This window comes from Hemiscyllium ocellatum, chromosome 6 (assembly GCF_020745735.1).
Source record: "Hemiscyllium ocellatum isolate sHemOce1 chromosome 6, sHemOce1.pat.X.cur, whole genome shotgun sequence".
Taxonomy (NCBI): Eukaryota; Metazoa; Chordata; class Chondrichthyes; order Orectolobiformes; family Hemiscylliidae; genus Hemiscyllium; species Hemiscyllium ocellatum.
This window is the reverse complement of record NC_083406.1, coordinates 108,749,083-108,775,435: the sequence shown is the minus strand read 5'-3', so window position 1 is coordinate 108,775,435 and position 26,353 is coordinate 108,749,083. Positions and strand designations below refer to the sequence as shown.

General features: G+C 39.6%; 1 protein-coding gene across 2 annotated transcripts in view; it reads left to right on the top strand.

Annotated features, from left to right (window-relative positions):
- The window catches only part of tubgcp5 (tubulin gamma complex component 5), an 80,269-nt gene that overhangs the window by 11,231 nt on the left and 42,685 nt on the right, over window positions 1–26,353 (top strand). Inside the window, exons 2-8 of one of the 2 annotated variants that reach the window (XM_060826843.1) lie at window positions 1,255–1,308; window positions 1,395–1,503; window positions 5,197–5,293; window positions 10,436–10,515; window positions 19,449–19,584; window positions 21,515–21,632; window positions 23,020–23,109. In XM_060826843.1, coding sequence (XP_060682826.1) covers window positions 1,255–1,308; window positions 1,395–1,503; window positions 5,197–5,293; window positions 10,436–10,515; window positions 19,449–19,584; window positions 21,515–21,632; window positions 23,020–23,109 — 684 coding nt within the window. Of the gene's footprint in view, window positions 1–1,254; window positions 1,309–1,394; window positions 1,504–5,196; window positions 5,294–10,134; window positions 10,245–10,435; window positions 10,516–19,448; window positions 19,585–21,514; window positions 21,633–23,019; window positions 23,110–26,353 lie in introns of those variants that run through there. The other variant, XM_060826844.1, reaches the window with a different exon arrangement.

The window sequence follows — 26,353 nt, the reverse complement described above, 5'->3', positions numbered from 1 at the left end:
AAATAGTATTAGATGTAAAAAAGAGACATATAAATTTCCAAGAAAAAGCACATCAGTGATGTTCATAATAAATAGTGGAGCAGGCTCAATAGGTTGAATGGACCACTCCTGCTCCTACCTCTTATGTTGCAAAGCAAAGATGAGAATTTCAGAATTGAGGCATTGTTTGACAAGGACTTAACGTAGATCAGCTTGTGTAGAAGTGATGGGTGAGTGGGGTTTGATGTGTTAGGACAAGGGCAATAGCATTTTGAATGACCTTGCATCTGCAGCAGGTGAAACATAGGCATCCGACTAGGGGAGCATTGGAATACGCAAGTCTATAAGTAACAAGGTTATGATTGTGCATTTCAGTTGCAGATGGCTACGAAAAGGGTGATTAACTGAGGTAGATACAGCTGATTTTAGCAATGGTGTGGATGTGTGGTAAAAAGCTGATGTCAGGGTCAAATATGGCATCACAATTGCAAGGAGTCTGATTCAACTCCAGCTGGTTGCTAATGGAGAGTTGGATTTGGTGACTGGGGATTGGAGTATGCGACAGGAACTGAACAAAGTGCTCTCTGTTTCCTTAATGCTGAATTTGAGGTTTGCTGCAAATATAAATTTGGAAGATCCACAATTGAACACAGTGATGTAAATTTAATCCTCTAGCAATGTTGCAATTTGTATGTGCTGAATGCATATATACCCCAATGTGGAAGAACTGCTGTACATTGGACATCAAAATTCAGAATACTCAACTGTGCATTTTGTGTTCTGTGGTCATTCCACAAAACCACAAACAACTTTTTCTATTCCTTGTTTAAAGGTATACATTCACTGGAACAATGCAGAGACTATGTTTGTGCTGCAGCATTGGTTGCCACCATGTGGTTGGAAGATGATTTTCACTTACAGCAGTAGATCAGAGGCCGCAAGCAGGCGTAATTGTGATCAAACCAACTTCTGTCTGCTTTTTGCATACTTTTAACGTCCAATTCAAATTTTGAAAATGTTAGGAGCAGCATACCTCTTCATCAACTTGGCTAAAGTATAATAGTTATAGCCACATATACGTTTCGAAACTTATCTTTTATTTTAATTATTTCATTAATTATGCTAATGAAAAGAAACACTTGTGACTGTTCCACCACCAATAAAACCTTGCCAGCTTTATAAGAAGTTATACTTTGTTTCTGGTTTGTCTGTTTTATTCTATTTCTTTTTCCTATTGCATGATATTTGGTTTTGACTTTTTAATTTTTCTTTCAGATTCCATCGATTTCTTGATGTAGACAGTCAGAAAATAACACGTGTGATTGATGGGTGAGCTTCTTCCATCACTTATACATGTGCCTTATTTTACAGAAGTTATGAAATGCTGTCAACTGACCTTAACTTTTGCTTCTCAGAATCCACGAAAAACTGATTATTCATTCAGAACTCCCTAAAGCTGTAAGCTGGCGGAGGTTAACAGATGAATTTCTGGAGTTGCCCCTTGAGACTGTTGAAGGAACAAAGGTAACCAGTTTTCATCTAAGTCTTATGTTAAATTGAACTCAGCTTCACTGTTTCAACAATTTTGTGTTCTTAAGGACTGAATAATGCAATCATTTGTTTAAAAAAACTTGCTTGTACTTGCACATTGTTTCTATCCCTAAATTTCTCCTGAAGTCGTTTATGCCATGCACAAATGATATTTCATGAGTGCTGTATACTCTCCAACATCTCAGCAAATAGCGATTAAAAACAACTGTGGGTGGCACAGTGGTTAGCACTGCTGCCTCACAGCGCCAGAGATACGGGTTCAATTCCCGCTTGGGCGACTGACTGTGTGGAGTTTGCACATTCTCCCCGTGTCTGCGTGGGTTTCCTCCGGGTGCTCTGGTTTCCTCCCACAGTCCAAAAATGTGCAGGTTAGGTGAATTGGCCATGCTAAATTGCCCGTAGTGTTACCGGAATGGGTCTGGGTGGGTTGCGCTTCGGCAGGTCTGTGTGGACTTGTTGGGCCAAAGGGCCTGTTTCCACACTGTAAGTAATCTAATCTAAAAAAAAATTGGCTACTCAATGTAGAATGATACAAATATGTGAGCTATTATGGTGTGTGGAATCACATGAAATCTAGGGAGAGAAAGCCATTTGGAAACAGAATTGGCTTGAAGATAGGAGACAAACGGTGATGGTGCAAGATTGTATTTAAGACTGCAGATCTGTGACCAGCAGTGTGCCACAAGGATTGGTGCTCGTTACTTATCTTTTGCATTAATTATCTATAAATAGTTTGAATGTGTCTATATGAGGTACAGTTAGTAAGTTTACTGATGACACTAAAATTGGTGATGTGGTGGATGGTGAGGAAGGTTAGCTTAGAATATAATGTGGCATTGATCTGATGGGTCATGGAGTGGCAGATGGAGTTTGATTTAGACCTTGGGGTGCAGGTTCATAGCTCCTTGAAAGTGGAGTCACAGGTAGAAAGCGAAGGTGGTGTTTGGTACATTTGCCTTTATTGTTCAGTGCATTGAGTATCGGAATTGGGATGTTGAGTTGCGGCTTTATAGGACATTGGTAGGTCACTTTTGGAATACTACATTCAGTTCTGATCTGCCTACTATAAGAAAGATGATGTTAACCTTATATGGATTCAGAAAAGATTTAAAAAGATGCTGATGGAATTGGGGGGGTTTGAGCCATAGGGAATGGCTGAATAGGCTGGAGCCATTTTCCCTGAAGTGTCAGAGGCTGAGGTGTGACCTTATAAAGGTGAGAGGGAAAAGAGCTAAAAAGGGACCTCGGTCAACTTTTTCTCACAGGGTGGTGCATGTATGGAATGAACTACCAGAGGAAGTGGTGGAGACCTTTGAGAGGCATCTGGAAGGGTACATGAATGGAAAGGGTTTAGAAGGATATGGGCCAAATGCTATCAAATGGGGGACTAGGTCAGATTGGGATGTCTGGTAGGCACAGATGTATTGGACTGAAGGGTCTGTTTCTGTGCTGTTCCTGATGAAGGGCTCTGGCTCGAAACATCGAATTTCCTGTTCCTTGGATGCTGCCTGACCTGCTGTGCTTTAACCAGCAACACATTTTCAGTTCTGTGCTGTACATCCCTATGTGTGTTTGTGTGATACGTAGGTTGTGTGTTTGGTCATTATCACAACTGGTCCCCATATATATGCACGTTCAGCGGGATTTTCTGGTCAGTGGTTTTCTGGTTAATGGTTAGGAGAGTTTTTCTCTTCCCTGACCTATGTGAATACTGGCAAACAACTAATTTCACCAGTGTAGAGATGGAACATATCCTGCTGGGCATGCATATGCATGGAGACCGGTTCTTTGTAACTCATTAACTTGAACTTCATAAGCCTGTGGGAGTGCAATTATCCCTGATTTTCAGTGTGAAGAAGATTCAACACGGAGTTCTTTTGAGTTTAAGTTACAGTCAGTTAGCATCCTGTAATTATACTAAATGAGAAAATGTTCTGCTTCTCAGAATTGTCATCTGTTGCCTGATGAAGTTGGTAATTGCAAATTGAGTAGAAGGAAACTTTTCCTCCTCTGCATACCTTAGGGTCATAGCATGGAAATGGGCCCTTTAGCCCAATTTGTCCTTGCTAACCAGGTTTTCTAAACCAAACCAGTCTCATTTGCCCGCGTTTGGCCCATATCCTGTAAACCTTTTCCAACCATTTACCTTCCAAATGTCTTTTAAATGTTGTGATTGTACTCACCTTGCTACGTTCTTTAGTAGCTTGTTCCATATACATATCAACCTTTGTTAGAAAAAGTGCCCCCTCAGATGCCTTTTAAATCTCTCCCCTCCCATATTAAACCATACCCTCTAGTTTTGATAATGCTTACAATGCTAAGTTCAGGGAGGTGTTCAATGCTTGAAATAATTACGCTTACAAGCTCATGAAACTGCAACTAACCATAATTTGTTCAAATTCTTCACTAAATAACTTTTGTAATTGAGCATTGCTTTTTTTTGCATGCATACAGATTTTGTTAAATCAAAGGGGAAAGGGCAAGGGATGGTAATGCTGCAGGTTTCAAAACTAGCAAAGAAGGTTCCAGGTTGAATGTGAGCAGCTGGGACAAGACAGAAATTACAGTTGGCATACTCCACATTAGACTGAATTTAATCCAATGGAGGCGATGGGATCTGGGCTGGTGAGAGAGACCGAAAGACTCCCCATATCTTGTTCCACTCGGATTCTTGACATGCCAGTATTGGAGACTCCAGAGCTGGATGGCCTGCTGGTCAAGGATGTTTCTGGAAATTGGTTGCTGTATTGAATAGCAGGCTGCTAGGATGTTAGTAGCCGCAGTTGACACTACACTTATCTGAGGCCTAGGGTTATTAATGGATCCCAGGCCAGAAGTGAATGAGATTGGCAATGGATGGCTATTATTGAGCCTTCCTTTGGATGTTAGATTCGTTGATGAAGCACAGTGGCACTAATTCACCATTCAGCTTCGTTTGGCAGTAGAATGGGGAGGCTCACAGACTTAATGGGAGGGAGGTGGTGGGATCAATATCAAGCAGTCTTGCTTTATTAAATGCCCCAATACTATCAAACACATCACCCAGTGACTCGAATGGATAATGTGCTTGGTTCCTATAAACCTGGTTGAAAAAATGCATTTGTTGAGGCTCACACCTGAGCAGTGCTTATTGGATTAAATATATCAGTGAAAAACTCAGTCCCTTTTAGGATAGGGTTGGACATTAGGAAGGCAAATGAATAGCAGAGTAGTATAGAAAGAGAAAGTCCTTGGTTTGATAGTCAGCTGATCCCCTTAGAGTATCACTACAGCAGTCACAAAAACAAATTGCTGGCAAAGCTCAGCAGGTCTGGCAGCATCTGTGAAGAGAAATCAAAGTTAACGTTTTAGGTCCGATGACCATGATTTCTCTTCTCAGGTGCTGCCAGACCTGCTAAGTCTTTCCTGCAAATTTTGTTTTTGTTTCTGATTTACAGCATCCTCAATTTTTATATTTACTGTACTACTTCAGTCTTTGAGAGAATTAGGGGTAAAGTTATTCATTTTTATAAATGTTGAGGATTTTATATTTAGTGTCAGCATTTGTTCTTAATCCCTTGAAACATGCACTGATGAATTGCAATCTTTATCTGAAAGGTTTATTTTTATGTAACATATTCTGATAAAATTAACATGAAGTGGCTTCCTTTCAAATTATTGTTGCAGACCAAGGAACACTATGCAATACTTTCCTTTTTATTGGCGCTTTCTGATTCACCAGCTAATTCTCAGTACACTGAGAAGGCAAGACAGAAGGAAGAGGGTGAGTCATTGTGTCATTCCTTTATTCATTTGTGAATTTGGTTGAACGGTTTGCTATATCAGCAATGTCAGTCCTTGAAGTACAGCAAACTTTGTTTTAACCAGCACTCCTGAACTGGCACTCTCGATAAATCAGCAAAAATTATATACCTGAAGTACCAGATGTTTACTGTATTATTGTGATCTCCACGATGTCCAAGTAGTCACCTGGGGGTGTGAGTCAGAAAGCTGTCTGCCAGCAAGTTTTATTTAAGGCAAAGTTGCAATTTTGTGTAAGTGATTTATGTCATAAACAAAGTATAACACTGTGTATACCCCTGCATTGCGTTTCTATTACGTAGAGTGTGTTTTCACATTGATTATGTGGACCTCTTGATCAACTGGAATATTTGATTAACTGGCAAACTGCTGGTCCCACAGATGCTAGTCAATAAAAGGTTTGCTGTAATTGAAGTGATTGAAAATGGCATTGAGAAATTTGGGCTAATTTTATTCAGTGTGCATCTGTTCTGAGAGTTAAATGTTACGTTCCTCAAACACAAATGTCTATTTATTATATAGCTTCTATTTTTAGCATGAACAGGTGTTGCTATTATTTTTAACTTTGATTTCACTTTTTAAAAAATAAATAAAACTGCCTAATGTAAGGATGGAATTGGAAGAAGGAACAGAAAGTTAAAGTTTTAAGACTTAGAACCTGTCATTAGATTTAGAGTGTCTGTCAAGAGTTCCTACAATCTGAGAAAGTAGTTTTGTACTCCATTTTTATTTTACACAAACGCTTGCTGCAATATTTCACTTTCTGCATTACCTGAACGAAGACTGCAGAAAGAAATTGATGCAGATCCTGAAAATTACACCACATCATGATCTATTTTGCCACACAATCCTGAACTTGTCTAGTTTTTCAATTGTGTCTAAATTTATCCCCAATGGGATCTGTATTGGCTGTTTCCCTAACCACATGCTCAGTGTGTCATAACATGTCGTAATGAGTTGATTGAAAACATCTAGCAGCCTGTGGTTGGAGCCAAATGATAGGTTTGAAATCCATTGAAGTCTCCCCATATGGTTTTGAATGACTGCTGATTCTAGTTGTAAATGTTTCTGATTTGAGTGTCTTGTGGCACAATGGTAGTTGTGGGTTCAAGCTCTTCCTGCCATGCTTGGATTGGTTAAAAGTCCTTCAATTACCTGCTGAGTGAAGTTAAAAATCACACAACACCAGGTTATAGTCCAACAGGTTTAATTGGAAGCACACTAGCTTTCGGAGCGACGCCCTTTCATCAGGTGATTGTGGAGGGCTCGATCATAACACACGATTTATAGCAAAAATTTGTAGTGTGATGTAACTGAAATTAAACATTGAAAAATTGATTGTTAAGCCTTTCATCTGTTGGAATACAGTGATCGTTTCACTTCTTTTATGTGTAAATCACAAAACCCTTTTTTTAAAAGTTGCATTCTCGGGTGAGCTGTTAACAATGGTGATAGCCACCTGTGTTCTGTCTATAACCTGATGTTTAGATTGATTCTAATCTAAAAAGTGAGATAACAGAGTTTTACATAATGTTTTACATAATCAATCTAAACATCAGGTCATAGACAGAGAACACAGGGGGCTAACACCTTCAACATATTGTCTAGCTATCACCATTGTTAACAGCAACTCCAAAAGCTAGTGTGCTTCCAATTAAACCTGTTGGACTATAACCTGGTGTTGTGTGATTTTTAGCCTAAAAAGAAGGGTTTTGTGATTTACACATGAAAGAAGTGAAACTATCACTGTATTCTAACAGATGAAAGGCTTAACAGACAATCAAGTTTTCAGTGTATAACTTCAGTTACATCACACTACAAATTTTTGCTATAAATCGTGTGTTATGATCGAGCCCTCCACAATCACCTGATGAAGGAGCGTCGCTCCGAAAGCTAGTGTGCTTCCAATTCAACCTGTTGGACTATAACCTGGTGTTGTGTGATTTTTAACTTTGTACACCCCAGTCCAACACCGGCATCTCCAAATCATGACTGCTAATTCATTTGACATCTAACTGTTAGTTATATAACTTTGCAGCAATGATGTAATCTTGAAGAGATTCAGCTTCATCTCTCTTTGCTTCTCTCCTGTTCCAAAGATGTCTTATTCCTTTGGATGAAGCTGAAATAAACTGGGGCAATGTTGACTGTAAATGAAGTGCTGATTATACTTTTATCCTAAAAATGTAAAAGTACGGAAGAAATGTTCTCTCTTTAGCACTGTATGGATCAGACCAAACCCTTCAAATATATCAGGGAGGTAGCCGAGACCATAATTTAAAAAATATTGAAAGGCAAGTTGTTCCAGTAATTCAATAGGTTACAATACTCGGCTTTAAGTAAAACACACTTTATTGTTACGGTACAGTTAAAATACAAAGGAAAGGAAGAAGGATTAATATAATTTCAATTCTATTGGAAAACTTAACAGAATAATGGATTAGATTAGATTAGATTAGATTAGACTTACAGTGTGGAAACAGGCCCTTCGGCCCAACAAGTCCACACCGACCCGCCGAAGTGCAACCCACCCATACCCCTACATTTACCCCTTACCTAACACTATGGGCAATTTAGCTTGGCCAATTCACCTGACCCGCACATCTTTGGACTGTGGGAGGAAACCGGAGCACCCGGAGGAAACCCACGCAGACACGGGGAGAACGTGCAAACTCCACACAGTCAGTCGCCTGAGTCGGGAATTGAACCCGGATCTACAGGCGCTGTGAGGCAGCAGTGCTAACCACTGTGCCACCGTGCCGCCCACTTAACTCCTAAATAGCAACTGTTCCAATATAGTAACATCCAATAAACACACCCTCAGCAAAGGCAAATTCAGTAAAATATATTGTCTTACTTGCGATGTTTCTCCAGTTCTCCAGAACACCAAGAGAATTTTTTGGCAGAGAGAGAGAAAGGGATATGGCAGCTTTCACAACCAACTTCAAAACTCCAACAACTACTAAAAACTAAATTAAAACCCTGATTCTGAGAGAGTCAGACTCCATCCATTCCTGCTGTTTCTATTGTTCCATTTTTAACAAAAAGGTCTCCAAGGTTTCTTAAGCTGTTTACTTTATTGGCTTAGAACTAACAGCTCAGAACTTATGGCTCAAAGCCTCACTGCAAAAATATCCAGGACAAAATACAGAACAACCTTGATTATCCAAGCATCAGTTATCTGAATTTCGGATTATCCAAACAAGATCTTAAGATCCCATAAAAACACTATTCATTATCTGAACCATCCGTTATCCAAACAATCAATTACCTGAACAAAACACTCCCCACCCATCTCATTTAGATAATTGAGGTTGTTCTGTATACATCGTAAAGCCATAGTATTGTCACATCACAACCAAATTACAGGGGGACCTCGATTATCCGAACTTAATGGGAGGGCACTATTTCATTTGGATATTCGGTTAATTGAATAAATGCCTTTCCTCTGGGGCTCAGTTTTTAAAGCCTGCTCCCTGTTCAGGAAACTGCAGCAGCAGCACAGCGCGCAAGACCCCACCCTCTCCACCCCCCACCCTGTCCAACACCGTCCCACCCCCAATCCTGTTCAACCCTGCCCCGCCCCCAACACCGCTCCCAATTCCAAACCCGTCCAACCCCATCCCAACACCATTCAATCCCATCCTCCCACCCCCGACTCTGTCCAACACTGTCCCCCACTCCCAACACCATCCAACACCGACCCCCCCCATCCAATACCGCCCCCAACATGCCTCCCCCAACCCTTTTCATCCCCGCATCCCCCCCGACTCAATGCAAGAATGTCTACCTGTCCCCAAACCCGTCCAACACCATCCGCCAATTGCCTCCCATCCCCGTACACACCCACTCCCTCTCTGGGGCAGCTGGACTCGACACCAACAACAAGACTGCTGCTCCTGCTGCCTTTGTGGGGTAAGTCTCCAAATAATGCACAGACACACACGCAACTTTTTACTGCAAATTTTTGATAGGTTCCACATTTGCCCTGTACAGGACAATATTGGAGAGATTATCTGGGGAAGGTGTAGGGTACACCCCTGTGTAGAACTCCAGGGAAAGTGCGGGGAGAGAGAGGGTGTGGGCAGTCAGTCATTTGGAGACAGCGCCTGTTTAATCAGTGTAAACAAAAACGCGATCACTGTTGGGAACACTGCAATGTTTCCACCGGGACCTCGGGACCTTTGAATAATCCGATTTTCAGATAATTGGTATTCGGATAATCGAGGTTCCTCTGTATGTGTTGAATTTGAATTCTAAAGCTCTTTTTTAAATTGGCTAAATAATTTGCTCACCTGTGTTAATATTCTTAATCTTCTATTCCTGTTTTGGGGAAGATTTTGTATGTCCCTTAAACAACACCTCAAGAATCCCTTTTTATTTCCTGGTCTGATTCTTTGAAGGAGTGCTTCCTTCCTTGTTAATTATTCTTAATGTTTACATTTTTTTTGTCTTCATTTGATGATCTGTTCCTTTTTTTTTGTATTTTTTTTTCTTGAGCTTCCATTTCTTTTGCAGATGGGTTTCTGCAGTCTTGCCAATGAAAAAATATGTACTTGGGCTACATGCAATTGTATAACTTCCAACAGAATATATTCCAATGGGGGAGGTATGTAGAAACTCAAGGTGAAGCAACATAGGGAGTAAAAAGAAACCAGACACAGCCGAAATGTTGGCTTTTTCAAAATATTTTGAAAATAAACAAGGACAATGATGCAAGAGAGTTTGAAAGGAAATTACAAAGTGCAGACTGGAAGGACAGCAGCAGTTGGTGAATTGGAGGGTGTCAGGGGAATACTTAATTCTTGATTGGTAGAAGAGAGCTTGAACAAAAAGATGGATTTTAAGGCAGGTCTTAATGAATGTTCACATTGAAGAATGAGACTAAGCTGCTAAATCCAGGGCTGCAAATGGTAAGGGAAAAGTGAATTTGCAAAAGAGGTTGCAGTTAGAAAGGCATTAAGTCTAGGTGTGGCACAATATGTTACAAAAAAGTGGAGAAGTAAGGTTTTTTAAGAAATTTAATCAAGAACAAGAACTTTAAATCTAGATAAAATGCAACTTACTGTTGTTGCACTGACTGAAGTGTGTTGTTTTTGTGTAGTGCAACAAGATGATTTTGACTGGGGGAAATACCTAATGGAAGGTGAAGAAATTGATATCGGCCCATATCCAGACACTCCAGTGAGTAACCTACCTGAATTTTATTCTTTTCTTTTGTCCATTGGCTCTTGCTGTGCTTTTCCAGTTGGAAGGCAACTTGCATCTTTTTGGGCATCTATCGGGTCACTATTGAAAGGTAGGTGTGTGCAGCCTTTTATAATACTTACTCTCTCTGAGAAAGCGGAAGTTCTCTGCTGTTTTCCTATGATATGGAGCTAAGGTACATAACGCTGTCTAAAATTGCTGACAACTTGCATTCTACTTAATTATTCAATGGTGGAGCAGGTTGAAGGGCCAGTTGGCCTATTCCAGATGTTCCAATAAATGTTGCATTGATTTCCAACATGTTACCTGGGGGAAAAAAAATTTTGATCATTTTTTGTATGTGTTGAGAATATTTTGCCCTCCTTTTCTGTTTAAGCATACAAGCTCATGGTTAAATTACCATGATACAATTTAAGAAATGTAACCAGTCATTAATGTTACTGCCTGACCCTGCCCACTAAATTTTATTGTTTGTTGGATTTTAAATTTGGGGCTTTCTCTATATAACTTTTAGATTGTCATACTTCTGATGAGCTGATCAGAAATGTGCTGAGTCCATTCTCATGAAGTACATGGTCTTCTCATAAAATTTTGTTAATATATAACCATGGAATTAAAGATATTTTCTAATCAACATGTTCAGACATGTTTAGACACACCGCTGGAGTAGGTGGGACTTAAACCTAGGCCTCCTGGCTTAGAGCGAGACAGGCTGTCACTATGGCACAACAGCCCTTAACAATGGGCTGTATCCATCACTCTTTGTTAAAATCTATAGGGGATCAGCTTGTTTAATTTAGGAATCAATTAAAATTCCATTCAACTATGTTGTTTACATAGATGTGTCAACATTTGGAAAGGCAATAAGATTGACTTTTAAATGTTTGCAATTAGCTTCTTTAATTAGATTGGAGTATGAACATGAGAATTCAAAGAAGGAATAAATTTGTTCCATTGCACTCAAAAATCATGATCGATCAGATTATAACCTCAACTCCATGTTTCTGTTTACCCCTGCAAACCTTTCACCTCCTTCGTTATCAAGAATCTATCCAACTCTCCTTTAAAAATATTTAAAGATGCTATTTCTACTGCCTTTTGAGAATGACACTTGGCACCTTAGAGCAATAAAAATAGCCTCATCAGTCTTAAATAGCCTCCGTCCCCTTATTTTCAAATGGTGATCTCTAGTTCTAGATTCTCCGACACAAAGAAGCATTCTATTGATAGCCATGCTATTGGGATACTTCAGGATGTTATATTTTGATCAAGTCAGTGTGGAGTTTGCACGTTCTCCCCGTGTCTGCGTGGGTTTCCTCCGGGCGCTCCAGTTTCCTCCCACAGTCCAAAGATGTGCGGGTCAGGTGAATTGGCCATGCTAAATTGTCCGTAGTGTTAGGTAAGAGGTAAATGTAGGGGCATGGGTGGGTTGCGCTTCGGTGGGTCGGTGTGGACTTGTTGGGCCGAAGGGCCTGTTTCCACACTAAGTAATCTAATCTAATCTAATCTCTTACTCCAACATACTGTAGCAGATACAACAGATGTATACCACTCCTACAAATTTTTCTGTATCTCTACCTAAAATATTGTTGCATCCTGGTTTCTTGGACTTGGGTCATCCTTTTCTATTTCACAAATACCATCAATCACCCCTTCACCTTTTCCTAGTTTCTTGTTCCTAACTGCCTTGCACTCTTCAATATTCAGATCTTAAACTATGTCACCTTGCAGCAATGTCTCTGAAGTTAGCAGCTATCAGATCATAATTATTTAGATCATATTATGCTTTCAGTTAATCTGTTTTGTTCTGAACACACTGAACATTCAGATACAGAGCCTTGAGGTTTTTTTTCAGTAATTTAGAAACATACAAAAAAGGAATAAGAGTCAGCCATTCAATCACACAGGCCTGCTTTGCTTGATATGATTATAACCCCAAATCCAAATTCTTGCCTACCCATAATAACCTTTCATCCTTTTGTTTCAGGAGACTATAATACTTAGCAGCAGAAGTAGGCCAATTAGTACATTGAGTCTGTTCTGCCATTCAAGGAGATCTTGTTTGATCTTATAATCCTCAACTCCACTTTCTTGTTTATTCTCCATATCTGTCTCCATACCCTTGATGTGGGTAAATCACCACAAGCTACCTTTTCAATTTGGCTTGGTATTAACAAATCTCACACAGTCAAGTACTGAAACAATGATTTAAACTTTATTGTATGTACCAACTAAAATAAGCCCCCTCAAGTAAGCAATGTCGACAGTGCATTGCTGGAAAAATACAGCTGTTCAGGCAGCATCCAAGGAGCAGGAGAATCGACATTTCGGGCAAAAGCTCTTCATCCCTCAAGAAAGCAGTTACCTCACAACCCAATTTAGCTATTACCTGATTAGTGATAGAATCAGGCCACGATTTCACCAACAATGTCTGTCTCTGGAAGTCTCCAGTGTTTGATCCTTGTGCAGTGTTCTTTGAAGTTCTGCTACTGGCTTGTTCTGATGTTGAACTCTTATACAATTTTCTCCCTTTGAAGTTTCTGATATGACATTGATAATTTGTCCCCAACATTGATTACATTTCCTGGAGACCTCAAAGCTGTGTCTTACCCCTTTTATCAGAAGTAGCTCTTCTGTTCTTTGTTAAACACAGCTTTTCCTGCAATTAACTTCCTAAAATCTTCTGTAGGGCAATAAGTTGTCCTTTCTAGCAATAAAACATCTAATTTATCAAGCAGGTGTCAAAGCAGTTGTGATCCCCTTTCTCCCAGGAAGCATTGTTTATCTTGCTTTTTTCCAGGGATGGTTAGTTCACTCATTGCTTTCAGTCTTTGTTTAATAGCTTGTCTTTGTCACGTTCATCTTGAGAAATAATTTATTCCAGAAAAAAATCATTTCTTATTCTTTCAGTCCATGAAGTTAAAGTTTTGAAGTTTACATTGTCACACCTAGAGTCATAGAGATGTACAGCATGGAAACAGATCCTTTGGTCCAACCTGTCCATGCTGACCAGATATCCCAACCCAATCTTGTCCCACCTGCCAGCACCTGGCCCATATCCCTCCAAACCCTTCCTCTTAATATACCCATCCAAATGCCTTTTAAATGTTGCAATTGTACTAGCCTCCACCACATCCTCTGGCAGCTCATTCCATACATGTACCACCCTCTGCGTGAAAACATTGTCCCTTAGGTCTCTTTTATATCTTTCCCCTCTCATCCTAAATCTATGCCCTCTAGTTCTGGACTCCCCGATCCCAGGGAAAAAGACTTTGTCCATTTATTATATCCATGCCCCTCATAATTTTGTAAACCTTCATAAGGTCACCCATCAGCCTCCGACGCTACAGGGGAAACAACCCCAGCCTGTTCAGCCTCTCTCTATAGCTCAAATCCTCCAACCCTGGCAACATCCTTGTAAATCTTTTCTGAGCCCTTTCAAGTTTCACAACATCTTTCCGATAGGAAGGAGACCAGAATTGCACACAATATTCTAACAGTGGTCCAACCAATGTCCTGTACAGCTGCAACATGACCTCCCAATTCCTGTACCGAAAACTCTGATCAATAAAGGAAAGCATACCAAACGCCGCCTTCTCTATCCTATCTACCTGCGACTCCACTTTCAAGGAGCTATGAACCTGCACTCCAAGGTCTCTTTGTTCAGCAACGCTCCCTAGGACCTTACCATTAAGTTTATAACTCCTGCTAGGATTTGCTTTCCCAAAATGCAGTATCTCGCATTTATCTGAATTAAACTCCATCTGCCACTTCTCAGCCCATTGGCCCAGATCCTGTTGTAATGATTACAAGTCTATCTCAGCCTGAAATATACTTAATGACCCTAATTCTTCTAAACTGAAGTAAGTACAGGCCCAACCTCTTCATAAGAAAATCCCTCAATACCTGGGATCAACCTAGTGAGCCTTCTTTGTATTTCCACAAATGATAGTATATCTCCCCTTTGAAAAGGGGCCCAAAACTGTTCAAAACATTCTAAATGTGGTCTTAGCACCATGTTTAGGTTTAACAAGATCTTCCTAATCTTGTGCTCCACTTGCTTTCAAATAAAAGCCAGCATTCCATTTGCCTTTAATTTGACCCATTTAACTTGTATCCTCACTTTTTTGTGATTTATGCACAAGATCTACCAAATCCATCAGTGCTACAAGTTTCCACAGTGTTTCTCTATTTAAATTACATTCAGCTTCTAAGTTGTTCTTGTCAAAGTGTGTAACCTGACGTCTTCCCACATTATATTCCATCCTCTTGTTTCAGTCAAGTTACCTCTTACTTTTCTAAAATCCATCAGGTACACATCTAGCTTGTTCAATTTTTCCTCAAACATTGACCCACTCAGTCTAGCTATTAGCCTGGTAAGCCTTCTCAGACTTTCTTGCAAAACATTTACATCCTTGCTTAAGTAAGATTGCCAATACTCTGCAGACGACTCCAGGTGTGGTCTCAGCAGTGCCCTTTATAACTTAAGGCTAACCTCCCTACTTATGTATTTAATTTCCCTTGTATTAAAATATTCTATTAGCCTTCTTAATTGTTTGCTAGTGACAAAGATGACTGATGAGGGCAGGGTGGTGGAAGTTATCAACATAGACTTTAGCAAGGCCTTTGACAAGGTCCCTCATAACAAGCTGATGCAAAAAGTAAAGTCACATGGGATCTATAGTGAGCTGCTAAGATGGATACAGAACTGGGGCTTGCTCATAGAAGACAGAGTAATGGTGAAAAAGTGTTTTACTGACTGGAAATCTGTGACCAGTTGTGTTCCGTAAGGATCAGTGCTGGGACTCCTGTTATTTGTGAAATGATTTGGAGGAGAATGTAGATGGGCTGATTAGTAAATTTGCGGACGACACAAAGAATTGGGGGAGCTACAGATCGTGAGGAAGATAGGCTGGAGATTTGAGCAGAAAAATGGTAGATGGAATTTCATCCAGACAAATGTGAGGTGATGCTTTTTGGAAAGTCTAATGCAGGAGGAAAGCAGACAATAAATGACAGAACTCTTAGAAACATTAACAAACATTAATCTTGGTGTCCAATTACTAGCGGCATACTGCAAAGGTTGGTGTTGGGTCCACTGCTGTTCGTCGTTTTTATAAATGACCTGGATGAGGGCTTAGAAGGGTGGGTTAGTAAATGTGCAGACGACACTAAGGTCGGTGGAGTTGTGGATAGTGATGAAGGATGTAGTAGGTTGCAGAGAGACATAGATGGGATGCAGAGTTGGGCTGAGAGGTGGCAAATGGAGTTTAATGTGGACAAATGTGAGGTGATACACTTTGGAGTAATCGGTATGCAAAGTACTGGGCTAATGGTAAGATTCTTGGGAGTGCAGATGAGCAGAGATCTCGGTGTCCATGTACACACCCCTGAAAGTTGTCACCCAGATTGACAGGGTTGTTAAGAAGGCATACAGTGTTTTGGCCTTTATTAATAGAGGGATTGAGTTCCAGAACCAGGAGGTTATGCTGCAGCTGTACAAAGCTCTGGTACGGCCACACTTGGAATATTGTGTACAGTTCTGGTCACCGCATTATAAGAAGAATGTGGAAGCTTTGGAAAGGGTACAGAGGAAATTTACTAGGATGTTGCCTGGTATGGAAGGAATGTCTTATGAGGAAAGGCTGAGGGTCTTGAGGCTGTTCTCGTTAGAGAGAAGAAGGTTGAGAGTTGACTTAGTAGAGACATACAAGATAATCAGAGGGTTAGGTAGGGTGGACAGGGAGAGTCTTTTTCCAAGTATGGGAATGGCAAACACGAGGGGGCACAACTTTAAAGTGAGGGAAGATAGGTATAAGACAGATATCAGAGGTAGTTTCTTTACTCAGAGAGTAGTAAGGGTATGGAATGCTTTGCCTGCAACGGTAGTAGATTCACCAAGTTTAAGTGCATTTAAGTCGTCATTGGACAGGCATATGGACGTACATGGAATAGTGTAGGTGGGATGGGCTTCAGCTTAGTATGACAGGGCGGCGCAACATCGAGGGCTGAAGGGCCTGTACTGCGCTGTTATGTTCTGTACAGAGACACCTCGGTGTACAGGTCTACAGTTCCCTGAAAGTGGCAACACAAGTGAGTAAGATGGTCAAGAAAGCATATGGCATGCTTGCCTTCATTGATGGGGGCATAGAGTATAAAAATTGGCAAGGCATGTTGCAGCTGTATAGAATTTTAATTAGGCCTCACTTGGAATACTACATAGTTCTGGACATCACACCACCTGAAAGATTAGGAAGCTTTAGAAAGGGTGCAGGAAAGGTTTACCAGGATGTTGCCTGGTTTTGAGGAGAACTCAGAGGTTTACAAACTTATGAGAGGCATGGACAGAATGATAGTCAGAGTGTTTTTCCCTGGGTAGAAATGTACATCACTAGGGCTCATAAGGTTGAGGTATAAGGGGAAAGTTTTTTACACAAAGTTACCTGAAACATGCTACTGGAGGAGGAAGTGAAAGCATCACAATAGCAATGTTTAAGAGGCATCTTGACAACAATACGTATAGGCAGGAAATGGAGGGATATGGACCACAGAGGCAGAAGGTATTTAGTTTAGAAAGACGTCATGTGTCAGTGCAGTTTTGGTGGGCTGAAGGGCCTGTTCCTGTGCTGTACTATTCTTTCTTTTATCTCCCATATCTGTAGTCTTGCGCCACTAAGACAATATACTTATTTTTTAATCTTCCTCCGAAAATGGATAATTTCGAAGTTTTCCACATTATATTGAGATTCCAACCTTACGCCACTCCCTTAACCTTTTCTTTATGGTTGCATAACTTCTTAGGTGCTCTTGACAACTTACTTTCCTATCGATCTTTCTGTCATTGGCAAACTTGGCATTCATGTATTCTCTCCTTTCATCTATTTCACTTACATCAATTGTAAACAGTTACGATTCTAAGACCAAAGGTAGTAACCATTTGTTACATTTTTGCCAACCTGAAAAAGACCCATTTATGCTATATTTTGTTTTCTGTTAGCCAATCCACCCTACGTACATGCCAATATGCTAACCCTTACACCATGAACATTTATTTTCTGCAGTGACCTTTAATACTGTATCTTATCAAATACCTTATGGAAATCTTGTTTCCCTTTATGCACAGCATGTGCCGTGTCCCCAAAGAACTAGATTGGTCAAATATGATTTTCCTTTCACAAAACAATGCTGACTTTGTTAAATGCCCTGCTATAACTTCTTTAATAAAGTTTCTAAAATTTTCCCAATGATGAATGTTAGTTTAATTGTCCTGAAATTTCCCACTTTCTCCCTTTTTGAATGAAGGACTAGCATTCATTATCTTCAAAGCTACTGGAATTGTCCCTGAATCAGTAGAGTTTTTGAAAAGTAAATGCAACAATAATTTGCTAGTCACTTCTTCTTTTCAGACCCAACAGTGAATTCTACCAGGAACTGGCCACTTGTCAGCCTGTGGCTCCAACAGTTTATTCAATATCACTTCTGAGATTGATTTTCCTGAGTTCTTCCTTTACTTCCAATTCTTGACTTATCGCTGCTTCTAATGTATACCCGAACCCTCTATGGTGAAGTCTGGTACAAAGTCCTGTTCAATTCATCTGCATTTCCTTGTTTTCTATTATTTCTCCAGTCTCATTTTCAATAGTTTCTATGCTCACTTTGTTAACATTTTGTATTTTAAAAATTACAGTAACTGTTGCAATCTGCTTCTATATTTCTGGCCAGCTTTTTCTAATATGCTTAACTTTGAAACTTAATGCATTTTTTGTTTCTTTTTTGTCCAACCTTCTGACCTGCCACATGTCTTTGTTTTTGTAGCCTCAAGTCTTACCTGTTGATTTAGTCTTGGAATGTACTCTGACCTTTCCTGTCACATTTTCCATACTGATATCTTCCTCTATTGCCTTGTCTCTACTCTTTGATTTGCCACATCCTCCAAAATGTGATACTTTGTCCCCATTATTTTGTTTAATATACCTCATTTTTTCTTTATATTCAACATGAGATGTGGGCAACAGATGCTAAGCCACTGTTTATTGCTCACCATTAACTGAACAGGGGAAGGTGATGAAGTGCCTTCTTGAACCATGAATTTTTGATGTGTAGTGGCTTAGCTAAACTTGAAATATCACATTCTATCCACATCAAGATTACTTTCTGCACCATCACTCAGCTTTACCATTGTCCAAGCCCTAAAGAGGCTGTCATTATGTTATTTACAACCGCTTTCTATATCACAATTGCTGGTCTCATCCTTCACCTGCTCTCAATTTCACTTTAAAAGCTGGAATCTGAACCAACAGAGAAAATATTGGAAAATCTCAGCAGGTCTGGCAGCATCTGTAAGGAGAGAAAAGAGTTGACGTTTCGAATCTAACTGACCCTTTGTCAGCTCTCTTCTCTCCTTACAGATGCTGCCAGACTACTGAGATTTTCCAGCATTTTCTCTTTGGTCTTAATTTTAATTTGCTGGAAGGAATGCTGTCTGGATTCTGTGCTATACTTTGGGAAACAAATATATACTCCTTCTTTGTCCCTGACACATTGAACTTAAAATCCTGTGTAAATTTAAGATTCATATCCTCATCTATCCCATGTCTGCAACTTTCCATAGCTATTATGTTTCCACGTTTACAGTTGGGCGTGCTGGTTCTGATCCTCTGAGTGTTCTCCCCTTTAGTTGCAGAAGTTTGAGCAATCTCAGTTCTACTCTCTCTAAAACACCCAATTTAAACCTTTTCTCATGTTATTTATCTCTCTAACTGCATTCTTTTATGAAAGCCACCTTTTCAACTAAGCTTCTGGTCACTTCTGCATATGTTTTCCATTCAACTTTGTTCTCATTTTCATCTATAACCATTATATCTCAGAAATGACACTTTGAACTACAATATAAATATTTTATTGTTTAGGAGTGGTCTGAAGAAGAAAGTGAAGAAGAGCTCCAGGAGTGTCTCAGCAGAGAAGATTCTGGAATTCAAGTTGACAAAACATCACCAGAAGAACAAGCACAGCTCAAGAAAGTTGCATCACATGTCTCTTCAAAGGGTATGTTTTGTTTCAGACCATGTGCTCATCCTGCTGGGCTGAGTGTGTTTAGAAAGTTAGACTTTGAACAGTGGCTTACTAAGTCTCTGCGCAGCGAAACAATCCTAGGTTTGATCCCTAGTCTGTGTTGCAATGGTTAAATTTGAACAGTGAATCTAAGACTAGGAGTTAGAAAAAATAAGCAATGATTCTCACTATTGATTTTTTTAATCCTGAAATTCTGATTAAAAATTGATTTTATGGGTAATAGGGAACCACTGATTATGACTGTTTCAGTTTGTGTGAAAAAATGACGACTTATGAAATGTTAGAGAGTCCCAGAGCTTTGTGATCTATTTATTTAACAGAGAAGTGGAGAATATTAGGTGGGACATAAATTGTCATCTGTAAAGTAGATGTAGTTCAACTGGACTCTTCCAACTATTTATATTAAGAAATGTGTTTGTCTGCTATATATTAATGTGCAATATACTCCTGAACATAGATATGAATTGAACATTAAAACCTTTGTGACAGGATGAGCATTTAGGTTTTCATTAATGGTTAGAACAATCTCCAAAACTTTTTTTCTGTCATGACCTTAATTTGAAGTTTGAGAATTGTCACAGTTGATGAAGGTGGTGGAGGAGAAGATCTGGAAGAGCAATTTGGAATGTGGGGGTGGTCAGCCATTTCTTTCTCAGAGGTTGTGACCTCACTTTAGGTCCCAAACACCACTTTGAGAAGCCCAGGCTTAGAAAGTATTTAACTAAGCTAGCGGCATTTCTGTCTGATCTTTCCTATTTTCTTTGGTTCTACAAGATCCTGATTTATCTTTCAAAGAGTCAAGTACTTCAGGAGCCTTGTCCCTGGAGGAAACTTCTTTAGTCAGTTTTACCTAATTAGTGTGGAAAGGAAAGGTAGAGAAAATCTTGAGCTGTGTATATGGCTACAAATATATATGAGCACTCGATGTTTGTACACACTTGGAAATTTCAGACTCAATAAGTTGGTGGTGTTTGTGCATCCAGCTAATTGCTTCCATTCTGAAACAGACAAATACTCTAGTTGTGTGTTATTTCCTTGTCGTATCCAAAAAATAGATATAAAAATGGTTACGAGATTGAAAAACGCTAGAATTTATTTTGTTATTACAATCCCCATAAACTGATGACTTTCAAAGGCAACCACTGACTGGTGGAAAGAATAGCATCACAAGATTTTAAGATTTAAGATTTTCACTGTAACAAACAAACTAAAATTGGCAGTGACTGAACACTACATAACAGACAATTTAAAGAAAAGGAAAGACTGTTTGTGCCACCCACCCACTAGCTACCTAGGCTTCAGTATTCGGTTCCATACACCAATGGCTTTTCAACAGCCTACCTTCTTCCTTTGCCCTGCCACGTCAGGTGCAAAGATCCAGTGTACCTTTGAAAGTTTTCTGCTCAGTCTTCTAGCACCCTTTGGTGACTGTTTGTTACTTCAACAGCCTTAAGGTTCATATCTTCAAACACAGAACCATTTCTTACCAGCATTGTATTTGTAGCTAGCATATATCAGTCTATCGTTTTATACAGCAACACCTGCTTCTCTTTCCCTTTCCATATCTCTGATGCAATACGTTCCTTTCTAACTGTTAAACTAGCTGTCTTTTGTTTTAATATGTAAATCTGCCGTTTAATTTTCCATAGATTTTGGCTTGTAACTCCTTGCCCATCACAATCAATGCACATGGTCCTGTCTCCAGTCAGGATTGCGTGAATTGCCTTTCTGCTGTTCAGGATATTTTGTCTCATTTTCAATTCTAGGAAATACTGTAAAACAGAACTGTTTTGTGAAGTCTTCCATTTGCAGACTGTTCTAAACAATTATTTTTCTCTCAAATATTGAAATCCAAAGTAGTGGTGAAACAATAGTCATGATGTTATTATTTGTCTTGATCTAGTTGGTGAACCAGAAGCAAACTTGTGGCTGGAGCAACATGTGGTCACCCAGTACTGGACAACCAAATCGTCTAAATTTAGTCACAGCTTTCACCTGCATTCCAACTTAGCTGCTGTCTGGTAAGAAAACAGTTAACAATGTTATTTAATAATTATATTGGGCTGCAATTTTCTATAATATAAAAGAATGTTGATTTATAGCTGCTCATGATATATGTAGATGAGACCCTCTAATTTTGATTTGATTTATGTATTGTGTTTTGTGTTTTGTTACAAAATACAGTAAGAAGTGTTCCATAGTGTCACCACTCTCTGGCACCATCTTAAAACACTGAAAAATAAGCTAAAACATAGAATATTAGAAAAATAAAGAAGTAAAGAAAAAGTGTTCAACTTTACAGTCCTTCTTGTAAAGTGCTCTGCCATGGGCCATGGACCTGGTGACCAGGCATGAGTTTCAGACAATTTCATCACGATTTACAGAGGAACCTCAATTGTCCGAAAGCCACAGTCAGGGAGTATTTCGATCGGTTAATCAAATGCCGGATAACATAGCCATGCATCGGGACCTTGCAATATTGTTCGGATAATCCGAAATTTGGATAATCGAATGCCAGATGTTCAAGGTTCCTCTGTAGGAGTCTACAGTCACAAAATACTTATTTTTTTTCCAGTTGAGATTTTAATCTTTCAAGCATAAGCTGTAATTATACATGATATTGATAAGAATGCATCTAGAGTACAAATTCCGTCTCCTTACTTAAGAGGAAATATACTTTAATTAGAAGCAGTTCAGTGAACGCTCACTAAGCTGATTCATTGGATGGAGATTGTCCAATGAAGAAAGGTTGAGACTATAATGTTAGAAGTTTAAAAGAATAAAGGATGATCTTATTGAAACATTTAAGATTCTGAAAGGGCTTGACCAGGCAGATGTTTAAAAGATGTTTCCTATTTTGAAGGTATTTAAAACAAGGAAATGACTGTTTTAAAAAATAACGGGTCTCCTATTTAAGTTGAAGAAGAGGAAGAATTTTTTTTTGAGAGGTATTACCCTTTGGAATTCTCTTCCACAGAGCAGTGGAGACCGGGTCATTGAATATATTCAAGGCTTAGATTTTTGATCAATAAAGGAGATGAGGCTTATGTAAAACAGATAGGAAAGTAAATATAGGGCCATAATCAGATAAAACCATGACCTTATTTGACACTAGGGACGACTGAATGGCCGCCTCCCACTACAAATTTTTATATACAGGCTCATTGCACATTGCATTGCCTCCTTAATTTTCTGTGAGACTTGCTATCCAGGCTCATCCAAAAAATGGCCAGTTTGACTGACTAATCATTCATCTACTGAGATCTATAGCACAGCAAATGAGTTACTCTTTTAACAAAGGAAATAACAACATTTATTTAATCGAGTTGTTTGTTATACAGTTTCTTGCTTTTGTTTGAAAATATGAATACTTTTCTTATCTGATTGTAGTATAACTTTATTGTCTAGGGAACAGCATTTGTACAATACTGATCCACTATATTACTCAGATGAACGAATGTTTGTGACAGAAACCCAAGTGGTCCGAGAAATGTTGTGGTAAGTACCAGTCATTTAATACTTCTGGAGGATTTCACAAATATTTTGAACTTTGTGCCTTTTTGCAAAGGGTTATTCATCTTGAATGCAAGGCCTTATCTATAATCAAATAATTTGGTTCACCTTGTAGAAATCTCCTCAGTAAACAGTCCCATTTTGAATATTTTTATTATTTGGCAGTTTCTTCAGTCATTAGTAAGCACATGACCAACCTGACTGATCTATTCCATCTTTGTTTGGAAGGATCAAAGTGAGTAAACAACAGATTAGTTGAGAATTTGGTCAGATTTTGTCTGTGTTTTCATGGAAGCCAAATGCTTTCTGCAAACACAACTCTTGCAGTGGGAAGATGTGACTTAGTCTCTTATTGCTGTTGAACAGGTAGCCACAATGTCTTCATTACTGTGACTACCCATTGTGCCCTTCTGTGTTTCAGATCCATGGCTCACCCTGGTGAAGTTAGCAGGAAATATTGAAAGAGTGGTTAGCAAGACATTGGAAGTTTGGGCTTCATTAGTAGAAGGATTGAGTACAAAGACAGGAGGCAAAAAAGTCTTGTAGGACGAGAGACATAAAGTGTAAGAGTGGGATTGATTGGATTGCTTCCAGGGATGCTGGCATGGACACCCTTAGTTTTCCTAACTGACTTTATAACTCTAAAGCCATTTTGACACTGACAACATGCTGCTTTAGGTAGGACGAGAATGAAAGAGATAAAATTTATACACCATTCAAACACCATCTATCTGGCTGAACAGGGGTTAAGAGATACCTGAAGAATGTGGATATTTGAGATGGAATAAGATGTTAGTGTAACAATGCAGTACAATTAATTGTGACTGTGCAATATAATGAAGTTAACGTGTGTAGAATCATTGAGCTGCACTAGTCCTGGAAATAATGTAATCTTCTATCTCAGAACAACAAATACATCACTGAGTGAAAGCTGACCCCTTGGCAAATGAGATTGAAGTCATAGAGATGTATAGCATGGAAACAGACTCTACGATCCAACATGTCCATGCCAACTAGACATCCCAATACAATCTAGTCCCACCTGCCAGCACCCGGCCTGTATCCCTCCAAACCCTTCCTATTCATATACCCATCCAGATGTCTCTTAAATGTTGCCATTGTACTAGCCTCCACCACTTCCTCTGGCAGCTTATTCCATACACCTACCACTCTCTGCGTGAAGAGGTTGCCCCTTAGGTCTCATTTATATCTTTCCCCTCTCATCCTAAACATATGCCGTCTAGTTCTGGACAATCCCGCCCCAGGGAAGAGACTTGGTCTATTTATTGTATCCATGCTCCTCATGATTTTATAAACCTCTATAAGGATCACCCCTCAGCCTCCGACACTGCAGGGAAAACAGCCTCAGCCTTTTCAACCTTTCCCTATAACTCAAAGCCTCTCCGCTAACACTTTGAATGAATGGATAATGCAGAAAAGAAAATAGCAAGAACTAAATACACTGAGGTATATGAATGCAAGGCTCTAGCAATAAAACCCAGGAATGTACAGGCAGAAATTATGAAAGGGTCAGGAAAGGAAAAGTAAATAAAACAGCTTGGTTTCTGAGCGCACTACAGTGAGAGCCAAGTCCATGGCACCGGAAGTGGCTCACCTCCACATGGATCAGTGCAACAAGGATGCTCCAGTAATCATGGGTGATTTTAATCTACATATGGACTGGGCAAAATACGTTAATAATGACAGTGTGGCAGATGAATTCTTGAAGGTGAAGAAGTAATTAGGGAACAGGCTATCCTAGGCTTGGTTTTATGCGATGCGTAGGGATTAATCATACCCCCTTTCAATTTTGTTTTTGATCCCCTTGTCCAATCCCTCTCACTTAGTTCCACGATTCTTCTGACACTTTATGTTGGTTTCAAAATTTCCAATTGGTGGACCCCAGCTGCCTCTTCTTCATCATGAATATGTAGTCCCTCTATCTGTCCATCCCCATCACGATGGTCTTGGGGCTCTCTGATTCCTCCTGGAAAAGAGGCCTGAATCATCCCCATCTTCCATCACCACTCTCCTTTGCTCCTCTTACTTTGAACAATTTCTCTTTTAACTCCTCTTGCTTTCTTCAGATCAAAGGTGTGGCCATGTGTAAGCACGTGTGGCTCTGGTATGCCTGTCTAGTTTGTGGGATATGTAGGACATTCCTTGTTCCAATCCTCGTCAGGGCCCTCACTCACATCTCTTTCTCTGGTACATCAATTATGATAACATTGCAATTACCCATTCTCACTTGGAATGAGAAAAATGTAATTGTTTCACTTCCAGTTTCCACCCTGCTCTCCTCTTCACTTGGCTTGTCTGACTTTTCCCTTCCCTTCCTCTATCTCTTTCCAATCTGCTAGATCTGAATTTTGCTAGCAATTTCTGCTGTTTGATATCCAGATCACAAAGCATTTGTAAAGATTGTTAATTAAAACAATGACCAGAATATGATAGAATTTTTCACTGGGATAAAAAGGAAGCATCCAATCTGAAAGCAGGGCCCTAACTCTAAACCATGGAAATCTGAAAATTGAAGATGGTACTGCATCACAAATATTAGGTAAGGTTCATTAATGGAAAGGACTTGAACAATCTTATATTTGTTTGGCTTTTTTATTTAACTAACCTCAGGATAACTCAAAACATCTTCCATTCAAAAATTATTTTGGAATTAGTCATTGCTGTAGTGTAGGGAAGTACAGCAAAGTTGCACAAATAGCAACGGTTGACCTCGTGCAAAGAAAGCTGAGCTAGTTCTTGTTTTGTTTTGTGTAATGCTCAGATAACGAAGCAATCAATTTCCATGTGCAGTGAGACCTGGTAGCAAGTCACGTTCATAGAACAAAGTGCCAGGCCCAGGGTAGGGGTATCCAAAAATAGATAGCATACGTTTATAGTGGGAGGGGAAAGATTTAAAAGGGAGTTGGGGAGCAACTTTTTCCATAGTGTGGTGCAAACATGGAACAAGCTGCCAGAGGAAGTGGTAAAGGCAAGTGCAATTGCGATATTTAAAAGACATTTGCAAAGGTGTATGGATAGGAAAGTTTAGAGGGATGAGCGCCAAACATAGTTAAATGGGACTAGATTTATTTAGGAAACCTGGTTGGCATAGATGAGTTGGGCTGACGGGTCTGTTTCCATGCTGCATGACTCTCTGACTCCATGCGTTAGTGTTCTGCGATAGACGAAGGGTGACTTTATTGAAAAGCATGATATTGGAGAGACAACG